Below are 18,340 nucleotides of genomic sequence, written 5' to 3'. Positions count from 1 at the left end.
TCATGTTTTGTTAAGTACCGAATTAATTGGCTCAACAAGATTGGTGGTCATGTATTTCCATCATCGACCACCAATCATATGCACGAGTCAACTTTTCTCACGGAATCTTCCTGAGTCAATTAATTGTTAATTCAACTTGTGTCTCCTCCCTCAAAGTGTTAAAGTAGTGATTGAATTAAGGTTTCGTCTTTGCATATGCTGAGTAGTGATAAACATACCATTTCAATTATTATTCACAGTACAAAATTAAGTGATATTTAATATATAGAGAAAAAAGTTTGACACTCATCCATATTGATAGTTAATTTTTTTTATGTTATTATTCTTGAACCTCCTCATATAATTTTGTGTAATGCATCAAATGCAAAATACATGTACAAAATTCTATTTTGTTCATCCACTATCACGCCAGACTGTCTGGTGGAGTGACATGCCCTTTAAAAAATGATTTCTTAATTGAGTTTTTTGATTAAAAAAAATCACATTTAGAAATCGATTTCTCAAGAACTTATTTCTAAATGTATAAAAAATATAATTAAAAAATTGGTTCATGAAAAGCTGATTTCTTACCTAAGAAAAAAAAATAGTATGTGAGAAATCGATTTGGGGGAATCGATTTCTCACCTTGAACAATAAAATGTATATCCATGTAAATAAAATTTTGGATATATTATTTGGATAAATAATTAATTTATTTATATTATTTAAATAAAAAAAACTCGCATGCCAATTGAAATGCAAGCTTTGCAGAAAGTCCAACCTTCTAGATCGGAAATTAAAAGAGGTAGCTCTATGCATGGTTATCAAACTCTCGAGTTAACTCGGTAGACTCTCGAGTTTACCACTAAGTCAATGAGTTAGCAAGTTAAAAAAATTAAACCAAAATGTAATTCATTTTTTTATTATTTTTTGTTTGTTTAACATTCAACATACCTTTATTTTATGTGTTATTCTCAAATACAAAATTCTCACCTTTAATAATATCAAACCCTTGTTATCTAATAACAGCAAACCCTCGATGAGAATGATCTACCACTACTATAACGTCTGTAAGTTATTATCTAGTAGTGATTTATTATTACTAGACTTGGTTATTTAAATATTCTGAACTTTATGATTTATTGTTTTGTTTTATTATATTGTTGAAATATTTAATTAGTATGTTATTTATAGATATTTTGTTATTATTTTTATATGAAGTAGACTCTTACGAGTCTAGGAGTTAAGTCCACGAGTCGAGTCTATGAAATTCTCACAAATCTGCATAAACTCTCGAGTTTGATAACCTTGACTCTATGACCTGGGAAATAATTAAAATTATTAAGCTGCCTTCACCTTGAAAACATGATAGCTAGGCATTTTGTTTAGGGGGAATGTTATTGATGTAATATTGTCACAGGTATTGTTGATTCTATTAAAAAAAAGTATGGTTGATGTTGTTCTCCGTTAGATTTAGAATTAGAGTTTTACTTTATCAATACATATTGATATTTAACGAATTTTTATTTTATTTTTTTAAGCAAAAGGGACACTAAATTTGGGCTAAAGTACTTATCATAATCTCAACTAAGTTGGCCTCACGTACAATAAGCAAAAGGTCATAGCAGCAAAGTCAAATATATTAATAACCAAAGCATGCAAAAGATACACGAGGATAATGGGGGTTAGACCGTACCAAACCCATGAGGGGACAATGCAAAACTCTACCTAGACATATAATACAGAAGAACATATCTATCTTGATTCTTGAACAAAAAAAGAAGTGAGAAATGTGGGGGTGAAATCCCACCAACAAAAATCCTATATAGTGATGGCATGTGAGACAAATCTATTTACAGATGAGTTATTTTCACGATCGATAAATGTGATCCACCAGAGTTCATTGATTTGGTGAATCAAACTGTATTTTTCCACTTACTTTGAATCTGCCACGGGACTATGTTCATGTCCTTAAAGTCTAGGACCACTAATTGAGAGTCGCATTCCAACCAAAGATTCTTCCATTCCTTGTCAAAGACTATTTCAATAGCTTTTAGCAGCACTCTGCATATTGACACTAAACTCTAGATTTAATTAGAGAACAGTACCAATAATACTGATGAAATTGTATACTTTTTTTCACATTTAAATTAGTTTTTTAGGATTCTTTTTATGTAAATAAAGAACCAAAAACCCCAAAAAAATTATTAGGTAGCTTAGAATTATGATTGTCTCAACTAATTTATGCATGACACATAGTCAAGTATAATTAATTATTTTTTTAAATTAAAAAACTTAAATACTCCATTCGTATTTATATACAAGAATCTTTTCTTTTTCTTTTTTTGTTTTACCAATACAAGACTCTTTTCATTTTATTGTTTGTCACTTTTTATAATATTTTCTCCTAAATGTCTAGTGCATTAATTATTTTTTTTATGATAGTCTCAATTAATTATAATATTCTATCCAAACATTAATTAATCTTATATGAGAAGCAATTAAGTAGAGAAAATAATGAAAAATAATTTTGAAAGAATAATAAAATAATTTAAAAAATTAACTACTTTTCTTAAGCAGTCTAAATTTTATTAAAAGAGTCTTAAAAACAAAAAAAAAAGTATGTACATAAAGATAAGTTGAGACTATTAATACTTGGTAGTCCGATCGAAAGCTATAATTTTTTTTTTGACTAAAATATCATTTGGTCTTTATATTTTTTTGTTTTAATTCTTTACTTTTTAAAAGGATTTTTTATGTTTGCCAATCAACCCAAAATGTTTCTTTCATCCTTAAATGATTATATTAAGTTGACTTTGTTATTTTTTTTTGTTTTAATTCTTTACGTTTTAAAAGGATTTTTTATGTTTGCCAATCAACCCAAAATGTTTCTTTCATCCTTAAATGATTATATTAAGTTGACTTTGTTATTTTTTTTTGTTTTAATTCTTTACGTTTCAAAAGGATTTTTTATGTTTGCCAATCAACCCAAAATGTTTCTTTCATCCTTAAATGATTATATTAAGTTGACTTTGTTATTTTTTTCAATTCAAAAGTATCAAAAATTATTTGTTTGAAGCATTTAATATATATATATATATATATATATTAAATAATTTTATTAGATCTAAGGTATAGCAATTTTAGACGATTTTTAATTGAAAAATGCAAAAATATAATAGACTAAAATAATATTTTTAGTTATATTTTAATAACTTTTTTTTAATATAATAATAATGATGATAAAATTGGTTTAGTAAAAAAAAAATTTTGTTAATTTTCTTATTAGGAGTATCAACTCCCTTAACCAATGCAACAAGCTATAATGAATTGTGCAAGAGGTATGCAGTATCGATTTTTTGGCTCAACAAAAAAGTAGATTAGATTCGGTTCACTTACTTTTTGAGCTATACCTGTTAAGCCAACCACCTCTATAAAATATACACCACTTTTGAATACTGTCATCGATATATTTGACATCTTAATTTCAAAAGAAAAATGCAAGATATTCATCTAACAGCCACATATTAAACAATCAAACAATCGAGAAAAAAAGAGAAACCTACTAAATAAATTCTAGGTACAATCCTATTATATTGACTAACAAATTCAAAAGGGAACAAAATCAAGGCACTAGAGAAAGAAGAGGAGAATTAAATAATTATATTCAGAAGAATCACAGCCTCTTTGGACTTTGGTAGTTATCACAGGCTTGAAACCCAACAATGAAGCAATGCTCCTTAATATCACTACAGAGAAAAGCTTGGGCCACTACAATTAATATGAAAACCCCAATCAAATCCATCTTATGCTGCATATAAGTTTATCTTTGTGAAAGAGACATATATGGATCATAGAACCGTGTCACACCCAAAAGAGTCACGCCACTCTAGCATTTGAAGAGTGGCTGCATAATGTGCCAATGCCCCAACAACAACAAGAGCATGAAATATTTGATGGCTATGACCTGCCAAATCGAACCACCCAGGCTTCCACCTTTCGGGTATCCTTGTCACATAGAATAAGGTTCCTGTCAAGTAAGACAAGGCCATGCCAATTTCATATGCTAAGGTAATGTTGCGTCTAGGATTGCTCCAATTCACAAAGCATGCATGGATTGCAGGCACAATGCCGAAAAGTCCCATTGAACAGAACAACATGGCCCGAAATGCGCGGTATTTGCTAGTCGAAAGTGTCGGAGAGAGCATCGTTGCTATGGTGAATAGTCCCATGGCTGTGATCCCAGCAAGGTAGATGATTTGCCAGTGAGGTTCACATAGGAAGACATAGTAGATTTGAGGGAAAAAGGAGGTTATGATCATGACAACTATTCCTACATAGTCCATTCGCCACAGGAACAGGTTCAAGTCACGGGAGTGACAACAAAAGAGGTGGCACATGCTGCTAGAGAGGAGGCAGAACATGGAACCACCTAGGAAAACAAAGAATGGCCATCTTGCTATAACCAGTGCTGTGGACTGAAGTTCGATTGTCAAAGGCGTTTGATGATTTAGATCAAAGAGTAATGTTGTTCCCTGCAAGTTCTTACAAATGTCAATAAATATATATACATTTTGTAAGGTAATTACGCCCTGCGTGTTTACTTTCACGTTAAATTATCCAGAATCACATTGAAATACAAGGTAACATGAGAAAATTATCCAGAATCACATTGAAATAGAAAGTAACGTGAGGAAAATTTTCACATATTTTGTTTTATGCTGAAAAAATTGATTGCATCCGAGATTGATTTAAATCAAAATAATTTTAAGTAATTTTTCGGTTGGATCAAAAATATTATATTCAACTTTATTATTAACTTACTTTTAAATAAAAACATCCAAAAGTTACATCACTTCAAAATAAATTTTGTTAGCATTAAACTGGTAGGGTAAGTTTATCTGTTTTTACTGTGATCATGAGCTCAATTACCTGAAACAAATCTTTGACGTTATGAGAAACATTTTTTTCCGCGCTTGAAGAAAAAGACCTGCAAAAGATGATATGCAAATTTAGTTGACTTGTGGTAAAATCTACCATACTAGTATTAGCTAGGTAGTTCACATTCCTAACCGCAATGGCTAATATAAAACGACACAAAAAGGAGTGGAATTTATTCTAACTCATGAATTGGATGTTGGGCAAGGCAAATTACTGAGCACCCTTGTTCTAGTTAAACTACATCTCTTACTCAAATTGTACAAAAAGTTTGGTACATCAACTGCACAATTTTATGTGCTTAAATTTAAGAAAAGTGTTTAACATCACAGGACTGATTCCTTAAGTATAAAAAATGATAAAATTTTATTAAGAATTATTTATTTCACAAAAATATATAAAAGTATAATAAACACTTTCTTTCATGATGAAGCCTTAAAGTTAAACAGATTCTGATTGTTAATTATTTATTTGTTAAATCAAACGTGTGTTAAAGAAATCATTTCCATCATTGTGCCAGCTTTGAGTGTGAAACAAGTGATAACAGGAGCCTCTGTTCCAAATTCCAATATTTATAGTAGTACTAATTCTCAGAGTTTCTTTTATTTTATAAATTATGCGTCAGCGTTTAATTAGATAAAGCAAGAGGATTCCAATTTTCTGTTTGTTATTCCAAAATTTCAACATAGCCACCAGTATCTGGCAACAAACATGCTGACATGTGTTTTCTGTTACATGACGAGAAACGAGATTTTGTAAATCTTAGTCTCTGACAGCAAGTAGCTGAGTTTGTTTGTCGTCACGCGCTCACAAACACAACTGAATGGGGAAAAAAAAGTTGTAGAAAAACCTGGTAAAGAGTTCCAAGAGATCCACCACTGTAGGCTTCATTAAATTGGCGAGGGTCAATCCAAGAAAGAGTAAAAACCCAATTAAATGGCTGAAACACACAAATAAACAAAATTAGCCATATTAATGAAAGAAAAGAAATAGAAACAAAGATAGATTGAAGGAGCTTACGCACGTCCAAACATTTAAGGTTTCGTTATGCCAACGAAAGAGGCTGAAGAGAGCTTGCTTGAAAGGCCAATTAGCTCTGTAATAACGTAGAATGTATTCGTTGTCCTTCATGTATTCCGGCAGCTCCCAAAACGACAACAAAGGGTAGCGTTTTCCGCTGTGGCGGTCGCACATGTTATTGTTATCCTTGGACTTTGTAAAACACAAGGTTTCAGTTTCAGCAGCTGTTTCTTTGCCTTTGCGCTTAACCACGCATTTGGTCTGAATATAGTTCATTGCCCTTTGGCACAACAAGGTAAGGTATTGTTTGTTTATCTGCAGAGAGAGTTGTGATGAAATTGTGGATGTAGTAGTAGTAGTAGTAGTAGTAATTGATATGAATGAGAGAATGTAAATGCTAGATGGATAGAGAGACTTTTCTCTCTTATGTGGTTGCGTGGCTAATGTTGATGCAGTAATGGGGGCTGCACAACTGCACCAACTGCAGCATTTAAGGACTCCTTCTCGGTAAGGTTTGGCACTATTATGTGGGGTTTGTTCAAAAAACTTTAAAAGCTAGCTAGCGCACACTTCATAATCAATTAAATCCAATCCTCATATATAGATGGAACAACCTTGCTCTCTTTTTATATTTTATCATTTGTCAAATCTCAAGTCAATATCTAAAATTGGAAACTTAGGTAACTTATAAATCATCTACCAACTTTTATTGTGTGGAGTGTGGACTACAGCTATCGTTTCTTTTAATTTAATTATTATCAGAATAAATCATAAATGTAATTTAAGGCAAGAGAACTAATGTTGGTTTCCCGGGCTTCGGTGTAAATAGGGCTTAACTATTACCATTCATTAATTAGTTCATAAAAATAAATAATAGACTATATAGTAAGTTCTATTTTTTTGGGTATGTTCTTTTATTTTATTAGTAAAAATTGGAGACGAATAATAGATGTTTTTATAATAATTTACGATTATGTTTAACTAATAAATTATATTTTCTAAGTTATTTTTTAGGGTATATTTACATATGATTTGGTTTGCTTTTTGGATTAAAAAAAATTTTCTGAATCAAACATAAAAATGATAGGTGGTTCGATTTGTTGCTTTGATTTGAATGTAATGTCAAACCAAACCAAATTTTCATTGGGTCAATTTTTACGGTTTTTTTTTGTGGTTTGTTAATCTTTTTTAATTGGTTTTTAAATGGACTTTAAAATTATTTTTAATTTGACATCTAACAAAATAAATTGATATAATATAAAATTTAATAACTAATTGAATCATAATCAACATTTAAAAATTAATAAGTAGTTGATCGAAATAGAATTAAATTCTATCTCTAGTAATGTTTTGTGTTCAAGATCCTTACAAATAAATAAATAAATATATATATATATATATATATATATGATTGTAAATATAGATTTCACTAAAAATTATCAATCAAATTTTTTATAAATATTAGTTATCATGAAACTAAGAAATACTCAACTAATATGATAATGATAAAAAATAATCAACATTTGAAAATCACTACAAGCAATAGAACAAATAAAAAATCACACATGATAATAACTACCTTACAAACTATTCGTACTTAGTCCTGCATTATGATCAATATCATAAATTTATAATTAATTAAAATTACTAAAAAAATGTCCAACACATATGAAATCATACTATATCATTATCTTTTTTGAGGAATACTGTATCATTATCAAAACTTAGTTATGACTTTTCTGTCAAAAAAAAAACTTAGTTATGACTTAAGAATAATTTTTTATGAAATTAAATATGTTTTTTAGTTTTTTTAACACGTTTTTTCAATTTTTAGAATCTGAAGGTAACATTTAATAGTATTTATAAAACGTTGTCTAAATCATTCTGAGGAGTAAAGTTGTACATTTTAAAATTAGAAGGATAAAAATAGGACCAACAATTAATTTTAGAGGGACCAAAACCTTTTACCCAAAAAATTAATATATTGCTAATGTAAACTTTTATAATATCAAACATATAAAAAATCATTGTAGTAGAAGAATATGTTTTGTTTATATATAGTAAAAAAGTTTATTATTTTTTGGGTACGTAGGCAATGTCGAATAATTCCGAGATAATGACTAATAAAATTTCACCAATGCGTGGCCATATATGGTAAGCTTTGGCATCCACTGTTGTTTGTCGTATATCTCAATTCTCCATTTCTCCTTGTATTGGCATGGATCCTAGTACAGAAGCCTTGAAGTGAGAACGAACCATAAAAGTGGCCCATTACTATTAAAATCACATTATCTCTTTTTCCCCCCCTAAGGTTCATACCAGATCCAATAATTCTAGAGTTATACTTTCTAAAGAATCACCCATCAACCTTTGAATCTGGGATTGGATTAGTTAGGGTGCATATTGTACCCGTGCTCCTTTTTTTTCTGATGCAAGGATTAATTAGACGGCCATAATTAATATAAAAAATATTTTGATTTTAAACTTTTTTAAAGAAATCATGCAAGCATAAAAAAGTCGGAAACAATATTTTTGCAATACTTTACTATAAAGTTATTAAAGTACTTCTCTATCATAATTGACTACAAATGCTGAGTATATTATTTTGAGTAAAATTAAATAATAATTAAAATCATTCTAAGAAGATAAAAATGATTGAAAATTCAATTTAGATATAGGTGAAAGAAGATATATTGAAGTAAAAATACAATTAATAAGATAAATATAAGTTTAAAATGAAGAGAAAGTGGTTAGAGATAATTGAATTTTGACCCGTCGTGAGAATAATGTCTAAATGTACGTCTAAGGAAGAGAAGTGAAATAATATTGAAAAAATTTAATTGAAAGAGTGAGAATTTTACCCTCCAAAATGTAAATTATAATTTACAATATATAAATAAATTAAATTCAATTAAATTAAATTAAACATTTTTTATTGAAAACTAATTTGAACTGAACTTGAGAAAATCCTAAATAAATATTTGGTTTTGGACATACCCATTTGACTAAAAAATTTACCACAACATTTTTGGTCATGATATTACTCATAATATATGCAAATTTAAGCTATTAATAATAATTTCGCATGTTGCTTTGATGTTTATACCTAAATAAATTAGAAAAAAAAACAGTTTTTATAAGAAAAATCAAAAGAGTATTTTAAAAAAGAAGTCAAGACTCAATAGTAAATGAATAACTCGTTAAGTAACACAATCGATTAATAATTTAGTTAATTCATGGATTATTTATTAGCTCCTTTAAAAATTAAAAATTTAGATTAATTTTCCCTTGAAAATTCTCTTCTTCTTTTTTTCATCTAGAAGAATAAACCCGTATGTTCTTTTCTCAAGTATGAGGGGAGAGAAGAAAGGTGGTTGCTCCACTTACTAATTACGGTCTCCAAGCCATTATTAGTGTCAAATTGTGATAATGCCATGGACATGAGAACATCACCTTTCTATTGATATGTAAAACAAAATGTCTTAACGCATGTTGGGTTAAGACTTAAGATTGTTTCCTAAAATTTATTTATTTCTCTATTATATTTCAACAACAAAAAATTGTTTCTTGAAAATAATTTAAATAAAATATTATTAGTACATCCTATTCCCTTTATTACGAAACGCTAAGTACCGGTCATGGATAACACAACCATTGTCCAAAGACACATGCAAATACGAGTTCCGACATGGAAAGAAGTTTATCGGTTTATTAGATTAGTAGCTCAACCATACTTGTTAATTTAGAGGTGGCCATGGGACTTCACGGGTAGGGAAAAAAAATATGGTTGTAAAAGGGAAATGGAATTCATTAAACTAAACTTTAAAGTTTAAACTTGTTTTTAATACCCCCAAATTCTACCAATTCGGTTGCTTGAAGGAACAAAACATTTATATGTGCCACTAAGTCCTTTTAAACATTTTTTCAGTGTTGGTTGAAATTTATTATGAATGCTTATTTATGCTAATAGGAATAGACGCTTTAGAGAATAAAGATAATTACAGCGAACTGTAAAGAAGAAGATCAAATGAAAGTATTTATTTAAAAAATACTCTCACATTCAACTCGATGTTAAATGTAAGACTTTAAAAAATAAAGTCAGAAAATTATCTAAAGACATGATATATCTTATATGGTGAGAAATAATTTGAAAAAAAAGGTTATTCAATAGTTATCACAAATTATAAAATTTTATGAGTTTGGCATGTGATTTTGAATAAATTTTAATTAATAATAAAGAGTATATTTATCAAAATTGTATTAGAGACCTAGTTTAGCTAAAGTTAATGATAGAAATAAACTAATAAAGTTATATACACAAGGGATAAGGAATCCGAGTATAACTATGGTATAGTTTAGGTAAAATTGATTTATTAAAAGAAGTAGATTGACGTTAGTTGGTGGATGCATTAATTGAGTGATGAGTGGATTAACAGAATAATTAGGCGACAGGTGGCTGACTCTGACTCCAAGACCCATTAGGCTTTACAAAATGCGCACGCGACCATAAATTACATTTGCCCTGCGTTTTAGCCAAAAGACTAATGTTAAATAAATTGCAACCCCTCTTCAACAATATTTGGAGCTGTTCAATGGGACATGGACATGTACATCCCTTTCTAGCCGAAAGTTTATTTACGAAACCAATATGCTTGACCAAAACAAATTAGCATCCACATATAACAATTTAGAACTACTAAAGGAACATCCTCTCAAAAAAAGAGGAACTTAGGAACCAACTTAGAATAACATGGAATATTTCACGCTTATTTGATTTGTTTGTTCTAAAATACGGGGATGGATGATAACTTCTGAGAGTTTCCTTTTATTAATAGCTAGAAGTAGAAATCAGGCCGACAACTGAAGAAGATTCATCCATGCCCATGTCAAGAATTGCACCTGGACGGTATTACGTAGATGTTTTTGCGGTCCGATATGGCGCACCACCACTTTGCCCCTCCTAAAAGTCGCTGTACCAACAGTTACACCTAACTAACTTTATAGTGTTTTTTTTATTAAACAAGTGTCGTTAATAAATATATATTCTTAACCGCCATGAATTATTATTTAAATTATAATTTTTAGGAATTATTAAATTCATTTGATCAGTCATAAACATTTTCATATAAATTTTATGAGGATAAAAGAATAACTTAATACTTTTATCACAAACTCTGATTATTTCGAGAAACATTATTTTCTGGAAATGTTATTTTTAAAAATTACTTAATTCATTTTAATTCTAAAAAACGGCTACAAAATAATAGTTCTAAAATTACAAATGTGAAATATTTTACTTTCATAGTTAACATTTTCAAAGACCAAATTAAATTATTAATGATCTTCTCCAAGATTAAATTAGTGCATTTTTTCTTTTTCAAAAACTTTGTACTAAACAATAAATAACTCATTTATAATTTTGAATATTACTTAATTACTTTTTTTTCAAAGATTAAATCAAGTAGTGTTTTTTTTTCACAAACCAAATCGGGCGTTTATTCTAACTTCGCTAAACATCATAAAACTTCAAAACTGAGTAAAGAACATACAATTGAATTGCAAATGAATGGAGCTAAGAGATAAATAAAACTATAACAAGATTTCTCGCATTAAATGAAATATCACGGGCCACTAATCAAGTGTGCCACAAGACAAAACAACGATGTACTTGACACTCAAAGCCTAATGCCCTATTCGAGAAGAAACCATCTGGTGGTTTCTTTATGATTCACTAAAGCTCTGCACAATGTCTTTACTGACCTGAATTGAATCTCCTATATTCTTGGTTCTTGAATGTTGATTTTTTTTCTTCGTAATCTCTTTTTTATATATTTGTGTACGCTCCTACTATAGCATAACGAGGAAAAGGAAAAGAAGAAAGAGGATGTTGAGTACAAGAGGAATTGGATATTCGCCATCCAGCGAGATTGTGATCTCCAGTCACGAGATAAGCCGGTATAAAATCGACAAAAGAAACAAGGCACGGGAAATGAGAAGTGGCCTTTATTAAAAATGTAATATGTAAGATACAGAACCAACAAGGAGATAAGGGGGGGAAACCAGAGGAAATATGTTTCATGTGGAAGTTTGTGACGAAGAGAATGATATAGAAGTTACAGAGGAGAGAGGAGGAAAAAAGCTTTACGAACATTGTGGATAAATTTCAGATTATATGCTTGCTCAGAAGTAGGGTTTCATAGCAGGCAAACACGAAGAGGCATATTACTAAAATGATTTTCAATTTCTATCATCCAGTGAGATATCCCACTTTTTCGATCAAAGCCTGGATATCAGCACCCCTAGTCCCCTCAGTTGCTTCGATGATGTTGGGGCTGTCTAATGGCATGACATCTGAAAGAGGGTAGCTTCTGTTATTATGGAGTTGACTGATTGCACTGCTTCCCACTCCCTTCAGTATGACACTTCTGTGTAGACCACCAAGAAGTCCTTCGTAATCTGTGTCACCACATTCTCCGACGAACACCACCATCTTTGACAGTTCAAAACCCCATCGAACATACAGGTATCTGAAGGTAAAGGGCATCATGTCACAGTAGAGGAAATCATGCAAGAGAAACGAAAAATAGTTCCTTAATTCATAATTTCATGCCAAAATGTCAGAAAGAAATGCAGTACTCTAACTTTTGACTTGATTGAATTTTTGGAATGATGATTCAAAATACCTGAGAGCTTGGGAACGAGATGCCAGCACAGGAATTACATTCAGTCTTGTCCCATTTTGACAATATATAGGATGGCAACGTAGAGCTTGGATCCTTAATAACTTCCGAAGCTCCTTCACAGGGGGAGCCTGCAAAAATAAAATAAGATAAAACACTAAAAATCAATGCAAAAGAAATAACTGCACAAAAATTTCACGCAGAATCTTAATAACTACAAATGGTTTTAAAAACAAAATCACGAACTAGAAATAGAATGAAAAATTACCATTCCTGGCTTTCGCACTTTGAAAGCATAACAATAGTCGGTAGAAAGCTGTTCAGCAGGACTCACAATTTGTTCGTCATTATCACCCTTCTTATCAGTGGTTGAATCAGCCCATCGCACTAAAGTCTTCCTCAACCCTTCTCCACCCCAACGGTATTCAATGTGTGAGTGGTAATACAAGTCAACCACAAATGGGCGCTCTCCAGGATTGAGGGATGGATAGTATAGATCACTGCCACTATTGCAAATATAAGCATCAAAATCAATGGGACTCAAGCCACCTGAGATTAGAAAGGACTGTATCTCTGATATTGTTAATGATGTTGACAATATGAAACCTACAGTGCCCTCAGCCTTATCCTTTCCAGCAGACTCAAAGATGGCTTTAATAGTTTCAAGAAGGCCTGAAGTGGTATCACAATCCACAGCAATGACAAATAGATGTTTTCTTCTCCTTAATGGAGGAAATTTACCAGCGTTTGGATTTTGATCTGTTTTTTCGATAGCCCCACCCTTGCGTATGTCCTTAGAGATGCCCTTTGACCATGACAAAACAGCATTCTCTAGTTTTGCCCCTCTATCAGCAGCATTTCCATCAGAATTCAAAGAATTGTCATTTCCACTACCCTCACTCTTCTCTCCATCTAATGAAAACTTCAGATTTAGAGACAAGTCCTGTAAATCTCTCAAGGAATCACCTGGTGAATCTGATTCTGAACTTTCACCTCCATCCTCACTTCGCTGCCATTGTGGATGCCTTGGTTTACAAGTGGCTATTTTAGAAAGGTAAGTCTTACAGTGCTCGGGCCATGAAAATAAATGAATATTCTTTAACCCATTCTGTCTACATTTTGCCCAAAGTTGCTTGTTGCTAACAAGCTTCAAAAGAGCATCAGCAATAGACTGCTGATCATGGGGATCTATGAGCAGACCATTGTCAAGTACCTGTATTAGTAACCAATCAGGCATAGAAATTTCCAAGGGAACCTTTTCAAATCAATACATAACCACCGATCGATCAGTAAGCATACCCTATGAATATCAACAGGACCTCCATTTTTAGTAGCAACAATTGGCAAACCATGAGCAGCTGCCTGTTCAACAAACACACAAGTTAAAGTTTACATCTCCAAAAAGAAACCAATAGTAAATAATTCAAGATTGAGAAGATCACCTCAATTAAGGTAAGACCAAATGGCTCAATGAAAGCTGGATTAATGAAAACACCCTGCATAAATATTGGATTTGAATGAAATGTAAAATGACAACATAGTTTGCATAGCAAAGAATTAAACAATATATGATGAAAATATATAGATTGGCTCACTTAAGAGTTTTGGATTATGATTGATGGCATTACGGTATTATTGAAGTTTACTTTTCCTTAGTCATAAATGAAATTTAAAGTATTATTTGAGAACATTGAATATTAACTTGTTTTAGGTGTTGAACCGTGCATATTGAAGTTCTTCATTGACGTGTTTCTAATGGTATGAGATGTTACCATTCACAATTCACATTTCAACAATTTAACAAACAATTCTAAAAGAAAATCACAATTCAACAACTATGCTCAAGAGAAGTGCACAGTTAGCGATTTTCTTCTAATCCATTTTAAGTTTGAATTGGCAGATCATGTATTAGAATCAAATAGATAAAGATACCTTTGTCTTTGCTGCTAGGCGATATATGTCAGGAACATCATATTGTTTGTGATGTTTAGGATAGGCCACTTGCCCATACAGATCATACTTGTCAATCAGCTTAAGTACCGAGAGAAGAACGGAAGCATTTGTGCTTGACATCTCATCAATTCCATCTCTGTTGCCCATAATTAATGTCTGAAAAGCCAAAGGAGGGACAAACAATTGATCAGTCAAGCAAATCAATTCAGATGACCTGAAAATCAGTAACAAATGATACTCAAAAAGTGCAGACTGATCATTCATAGTTTCATACAAGGTTGGCAAGCTCTCGAAGAGGACGACATTCTCCAAATGCTTTTACCAAAGTTGTGATGTTCTTTTTAGGGTCCGGCCTAGCAAGAGCAAGTATCATAGGCTTGCGAGGGTTGGTAAAGAAGCGCATTATCTAGCAATCACAAAGTTTAAATTGGCATTAAATTCCATTTTGTATTGAATTGCAGGAAGAACTTGCTAGTCAATAGACATCTAACCTTATCAATTATAATCCAAAAGCATTGAACTGTATAATTATTCAGGAAACATTAAAAGAAATGCAGAAGGCATATTTATAACCTCAGACCAAATAGGTGGATCTTGGGGGGCAGGATGATCCAAATTTCCTTCTGGTTCACCTTCTATATCGCCATCGTGTGGAACAATATGATGGAACTCCATACCAGGAGGAATTGTCTGCAAGATGCGATGAGATTATAACATCTAATTTTACATGGCATACCACTTGCAATGAAATATTACTTAAAAACTAAAATCTAGCATCAGGAACAGGACTCCACAATAACTGCTGTTATCAAATATCAAAAGGTACTATGCAACTAAAAGCTATGCCTATAGTCTTTCTAAAACAATACATTCACAAGAAGAAAAGATACTCAATATCTGAGTTTGCTGCCATACACACAAAACAAAAGTACCTTTTTGTTCCTGGACAGACTAATAAGCCATACTAGTAGAAAGATGGAAAACAAAATTTCTTGTCTCATCCCAAGCTTAAATAAGAAATCCAATGACAAGAAAAACAGAAAATATGCTCACATATGACCCTATAATACAAATTAAGCAAGTGGCAAGACATTTTTCTTTAAGAGTTAGGTTATACAAAAAGGCTCAAATCAGTCACCAAGATAGAAAAATTAGCTTACTATATCTCAATGCAAAGGTATATAAACTTAAATTTTAACTCTAGCCACCTGAAATCTATAACTCAAAATCATGGTCCCCAAGAAAGGTCATCAAGATGTAGTTTGAAAGTTTAATTTTGATCAAGTACTTACCGCCATGCGAGGCATGAATCTCCCATAGCAGCTCACATTACGCCTGATCCTTGCTCGTAGTTTACGCTCCAATACAGGATCAAAACCATCATACAAGCGCCATTGTTCTTCTATTTCCTGTTTAGTGCTTGTGATGACTATTTCAGAACCATCAAGGGCCAATTCCTCAGCTTCAATCCTGCGCATAATCTTGTAAGTTGTGTTGATTTCATCCTTTGATAGTCGACCTTGCTTTAAAAGTTGTTCCAACTTGTCTCGGCCAAGTGAGTGGCCAGTAAAAAGCATTGGAACATTTAATGCGCCAGATAGGAGAGTAGCAGAGTCACCTGCATCTGCATAATGTCCATGGATGGCAACAGGCCAGACAGCATGCCCACTGCCAATCTGTTCCCCAAGAGACTTGGACATCTGTATAATGTGGTTAAGTGCTCCATCAACAAATTCAGGAATGTAAGGCCAGAGAAGTTCTTTTGGAATATATTTATCTCTTGGACCAAAGGGAATACGAACGATATAAGAACCACTGCTCTCTCCCATGTCATCTCCAAAATCATCTGTGTCTCTTGGAGACAACATTTCTGTCGGCTCCCCATAACTCCAATCTACATCTGGTGCCGACACTTGTCTAGTTAGCAAATCAACCCGATAAACTCCTGGCATTGATCCCAATGCCCTCGCAAGTTCCACAACATACTTAACCTGTTCAGCAGAAATGCACATACAGACAGACAGAAAGATTTTAGTTTCCCACATATTGGCATAAGTAAAAAGCTAAGGGTATGTTTACTTCTATTTTAATTTCCTATTTTTCATTTTCTATTTTTGACTGACAAAATTGTTACATTGTTTTCAATTTATTTCCATACAAATCTTTGAAAACAATGTGGCAATTTTGTAATTAGAGGTGAAATTAGAGAATGAAAACAGAAAATGAATGTCTGAAAGTCTACGAGGCCTAAGAGTATCAATCTTAATAGCAAACAAGATAAGATGAAAAGTATTACCTGACCACCCGTGTCAGAATCACGTCCTAGCTCCATATTCTCGCCTCGAATTAGGCCATGAATGCTGCAGATACATACACTCTTCGTTAAAATCAAGAATATCGATATCAAACACACCAAATCAGACTCTGCATAATAAAATAAAATCAAGAAACAAGCTGTCTAACAAGAAATCTACGATATTAAATTATTAATCTAATCATCATAAGAGCTTGATTGAATTACGAATGAGGTGAAGGATAGACGTACCTGATGAGTACAATGTAGAGCTTCTTCCCTTTCTGACTGTTGGCCCAAGTCTCCATGGCATCAGCGGAACTGATTCTAGGCAACCTGGCTCGGTTGTTGGCGGCGTCGCCGCCGTGAGCCGACACGTCACTCACCGGATCTCCCTTCTCTCCTTCCGACAAGTCCTCAGACATATCCGCGGTGGCTTCCCTGCGCCCTCGCTCGCGCTCCAGACGACGCTTGTTCACCCTCTGCGCTGTCTCACTCTCCAGCTACTCAAACAGCACCATCATCACTCAACACCGATCAAACAAAAACAAAAGCAGAATCCATAGTTTGCATAATTGAGAAATGAGAAATTGAACCTGCTTCTTTTGGCGAGCGAGGTTCCAAATTCGCCAGCACATGTTCTCCAGCCTGGTGTTCCTCTCCTGAGGACTCCTGGTGGAGGAAGCCTGGGATATGAAAATCAAGAACGGAATCAGTGGAACCGAAGGAATGAAAGAAAGAGATTAGAAAGAGAGAGAGAGAGAGAGAGAGAGAGAGTAGTATGGCAGGGTACCCGAACCCAAGAGCGATAGAGATCGGTCTCATCGAAGCCAATAACCTCTTCGACGAAGTAGCGAGTAGGGCTGAACCTGCCTCTCTCTCGGAGAAGCAGAGAGGACTTGGCATCGTCCAGGCCAGGCCCGACGTCAAGTATCGCTTCAAGGTAGCTGTTCAGCCAATCGTTTCCTGCCATTTATGATTTGCTGGTGATTTTAAAGAGAAGAAGGAGACTTGAGGTGGTGAGTGACCAAAAAGAATATTCTTCCCAGGAGGAGTCTGGAAATTGAGTGAGAGAGACGGAGGGTGTGTTTTGCGGGAGCGCCTGGGATGGGATGGACCTTTAAGCGGTTAAATGTGCTTTTTGTGTTTCTTTTTTATTTCTCATCTTCCTTTCGTTATGGTCCTCCCATCCAATCCTCGGCACTTGTTGTCAACGGAAATACTACTTTCTTACATTCAGTCCACAATCAACTACTATCTCATAGTATGATAAATTAAAATTTCAATATCCTTCAAAAAACAATATTCATATTTAATGTTACATGATTTTCAAATAAGATTCTCTATGAAGGAGGAAATATGTAAAAAAAAATTTAAAAAATAATTTATTACTTTATTTTATTATTGGTTGTGATTAGCTAATATGTTACCTCCAACAAATATAATGGAATAGAGTGTAAATATAAATATAGGATTT

At 32.7% G+C, this 18,340-nt stretch overlaps 2 protein-coding genes across 2 annotated transcripts; both read right to left on the bottom strand.

The window, feature by feature from the left end:
• Window positions 1-3,464: 3,464 nt before the first annotated feature.
• LOC100799310 (heptahelical transmembrane protein 1) lies at window positions 3,465-6,508 on the bottom strand. Its single transcript, XM_003549688.5, has 4 exons — window positions 5,942-6,508; window positions 5,768-5,857; window positions 4,912-4,969; window positions 3,465-4,514 (listed from the first exon to the last, which is right to left on the bottom strand). The coding sequence occupies exons 1-4, from the start codon at window positions 6,211-6,213 to the stop codon at window positions 3,831-3,833; spliced, it is 1,104 nt and encodes a 367-aa protein (XP_003549736.1). The 5' UTR covers window positions 6,214-6,508; the 3' UTR covers window positions 3,465-3,830.
• Window positions 6,509-11,521: 5,013 nt separating this feature from the next.
• LOC100798787 (probable sucrose-phosphate synthase) lies at window positions 11,522-18,055 on the bottom strand. The gene is made up of 13 exons (XM_003549687.5): window positions 17,657-18,055; window positions 17,460-17,549; window positions 17,116-17,366; window positions 16,867-16,930; window positions 15,863-16,561; window positions 15,144-15,260; window positions 14,845-14,976; window positions 14,550-14,726; window positions 14,060-14,113; window positions 13,917-13,979; window positions 12,886-13,830; window positions 12,621-12,748; window positions 11,522-12,464 (listed from the first exon to the last, which is right to left on the bottom strand). Exons 1-13 carry the CDS (start codon window positions 17,834-17,836, stop codon window positions 12,185-12,187), a joined length of 3,180 nt encoding a protein of 1,059 aa, XP_003549735.1. The 5' UTR covers window positions 17,837-18,055; the 3' UTR covers window positions 11,522-12,184.
• Window positions 18,056-18,340: the final 285 nt, after the last annotated feature.

Source organism: Glycine max, chromosome 17 (assembly GCF_000004515.6).
Source record: "Glycine max cultivar Williams 82 chromosome 17, Glycine_max_v4.0, whole genome shotgun sequence".
Taxonomy (NCBI): Eukaryota; Viridiplantae; Streptophyta; class Magnoliopsida; order Fabales; family Fabaceae; genus Glycine; species Glycine max.
This window is presented reverse-complemented; position numbering and strand designations above follow the sequence as displayed.

Bases quoted from the DNA above. Each gene is read 5' to 3' on its own strand.
- LOC100798787 (XM_003549687.5), bottom strand. From the start codon at position 17,836: ATGGCAGGAAACGATTGGCTGAACAGCTACCTTGAAGCGATACTTGAC. The intron at 17,550-17,656 runs GTACCCTGCCAT...TTCATATCCCAG, and splicing joins TCTATCGCTCTTGGGTTCGG to GCTTCCTCCACCAGGAGTCC. The intron at 16,931-17,115 runs GTACGTCTATCC...ATGTATCTGCAG, and splicing joins CTCTACATTGTACTCATCAG to CATTCATGGCCTAATTCGAG.
- LOC100799310 (XM_003549688.5), bottom strand. From the start codon at position 6,213: ATGAACTATATTCAGACCAAATGCGTGGTTAAGCGCAAAGGCAAAGAA. The intron at 5,858-5,941 runs GTGCGTAAGCTC...TGTGTGTTTCAG, and splicing joins GAAACCTTAAATGTTTGGAC to CCATTTAATTGGGTTTTTAC. The intron at 4,970-5,767 runs GTTTTTCTACAA...CATCTTTTGCAG, and splicing joins CTCTTGGAACTCTTTACCAG to GTCTTTTTCTTCAAGCGCGG.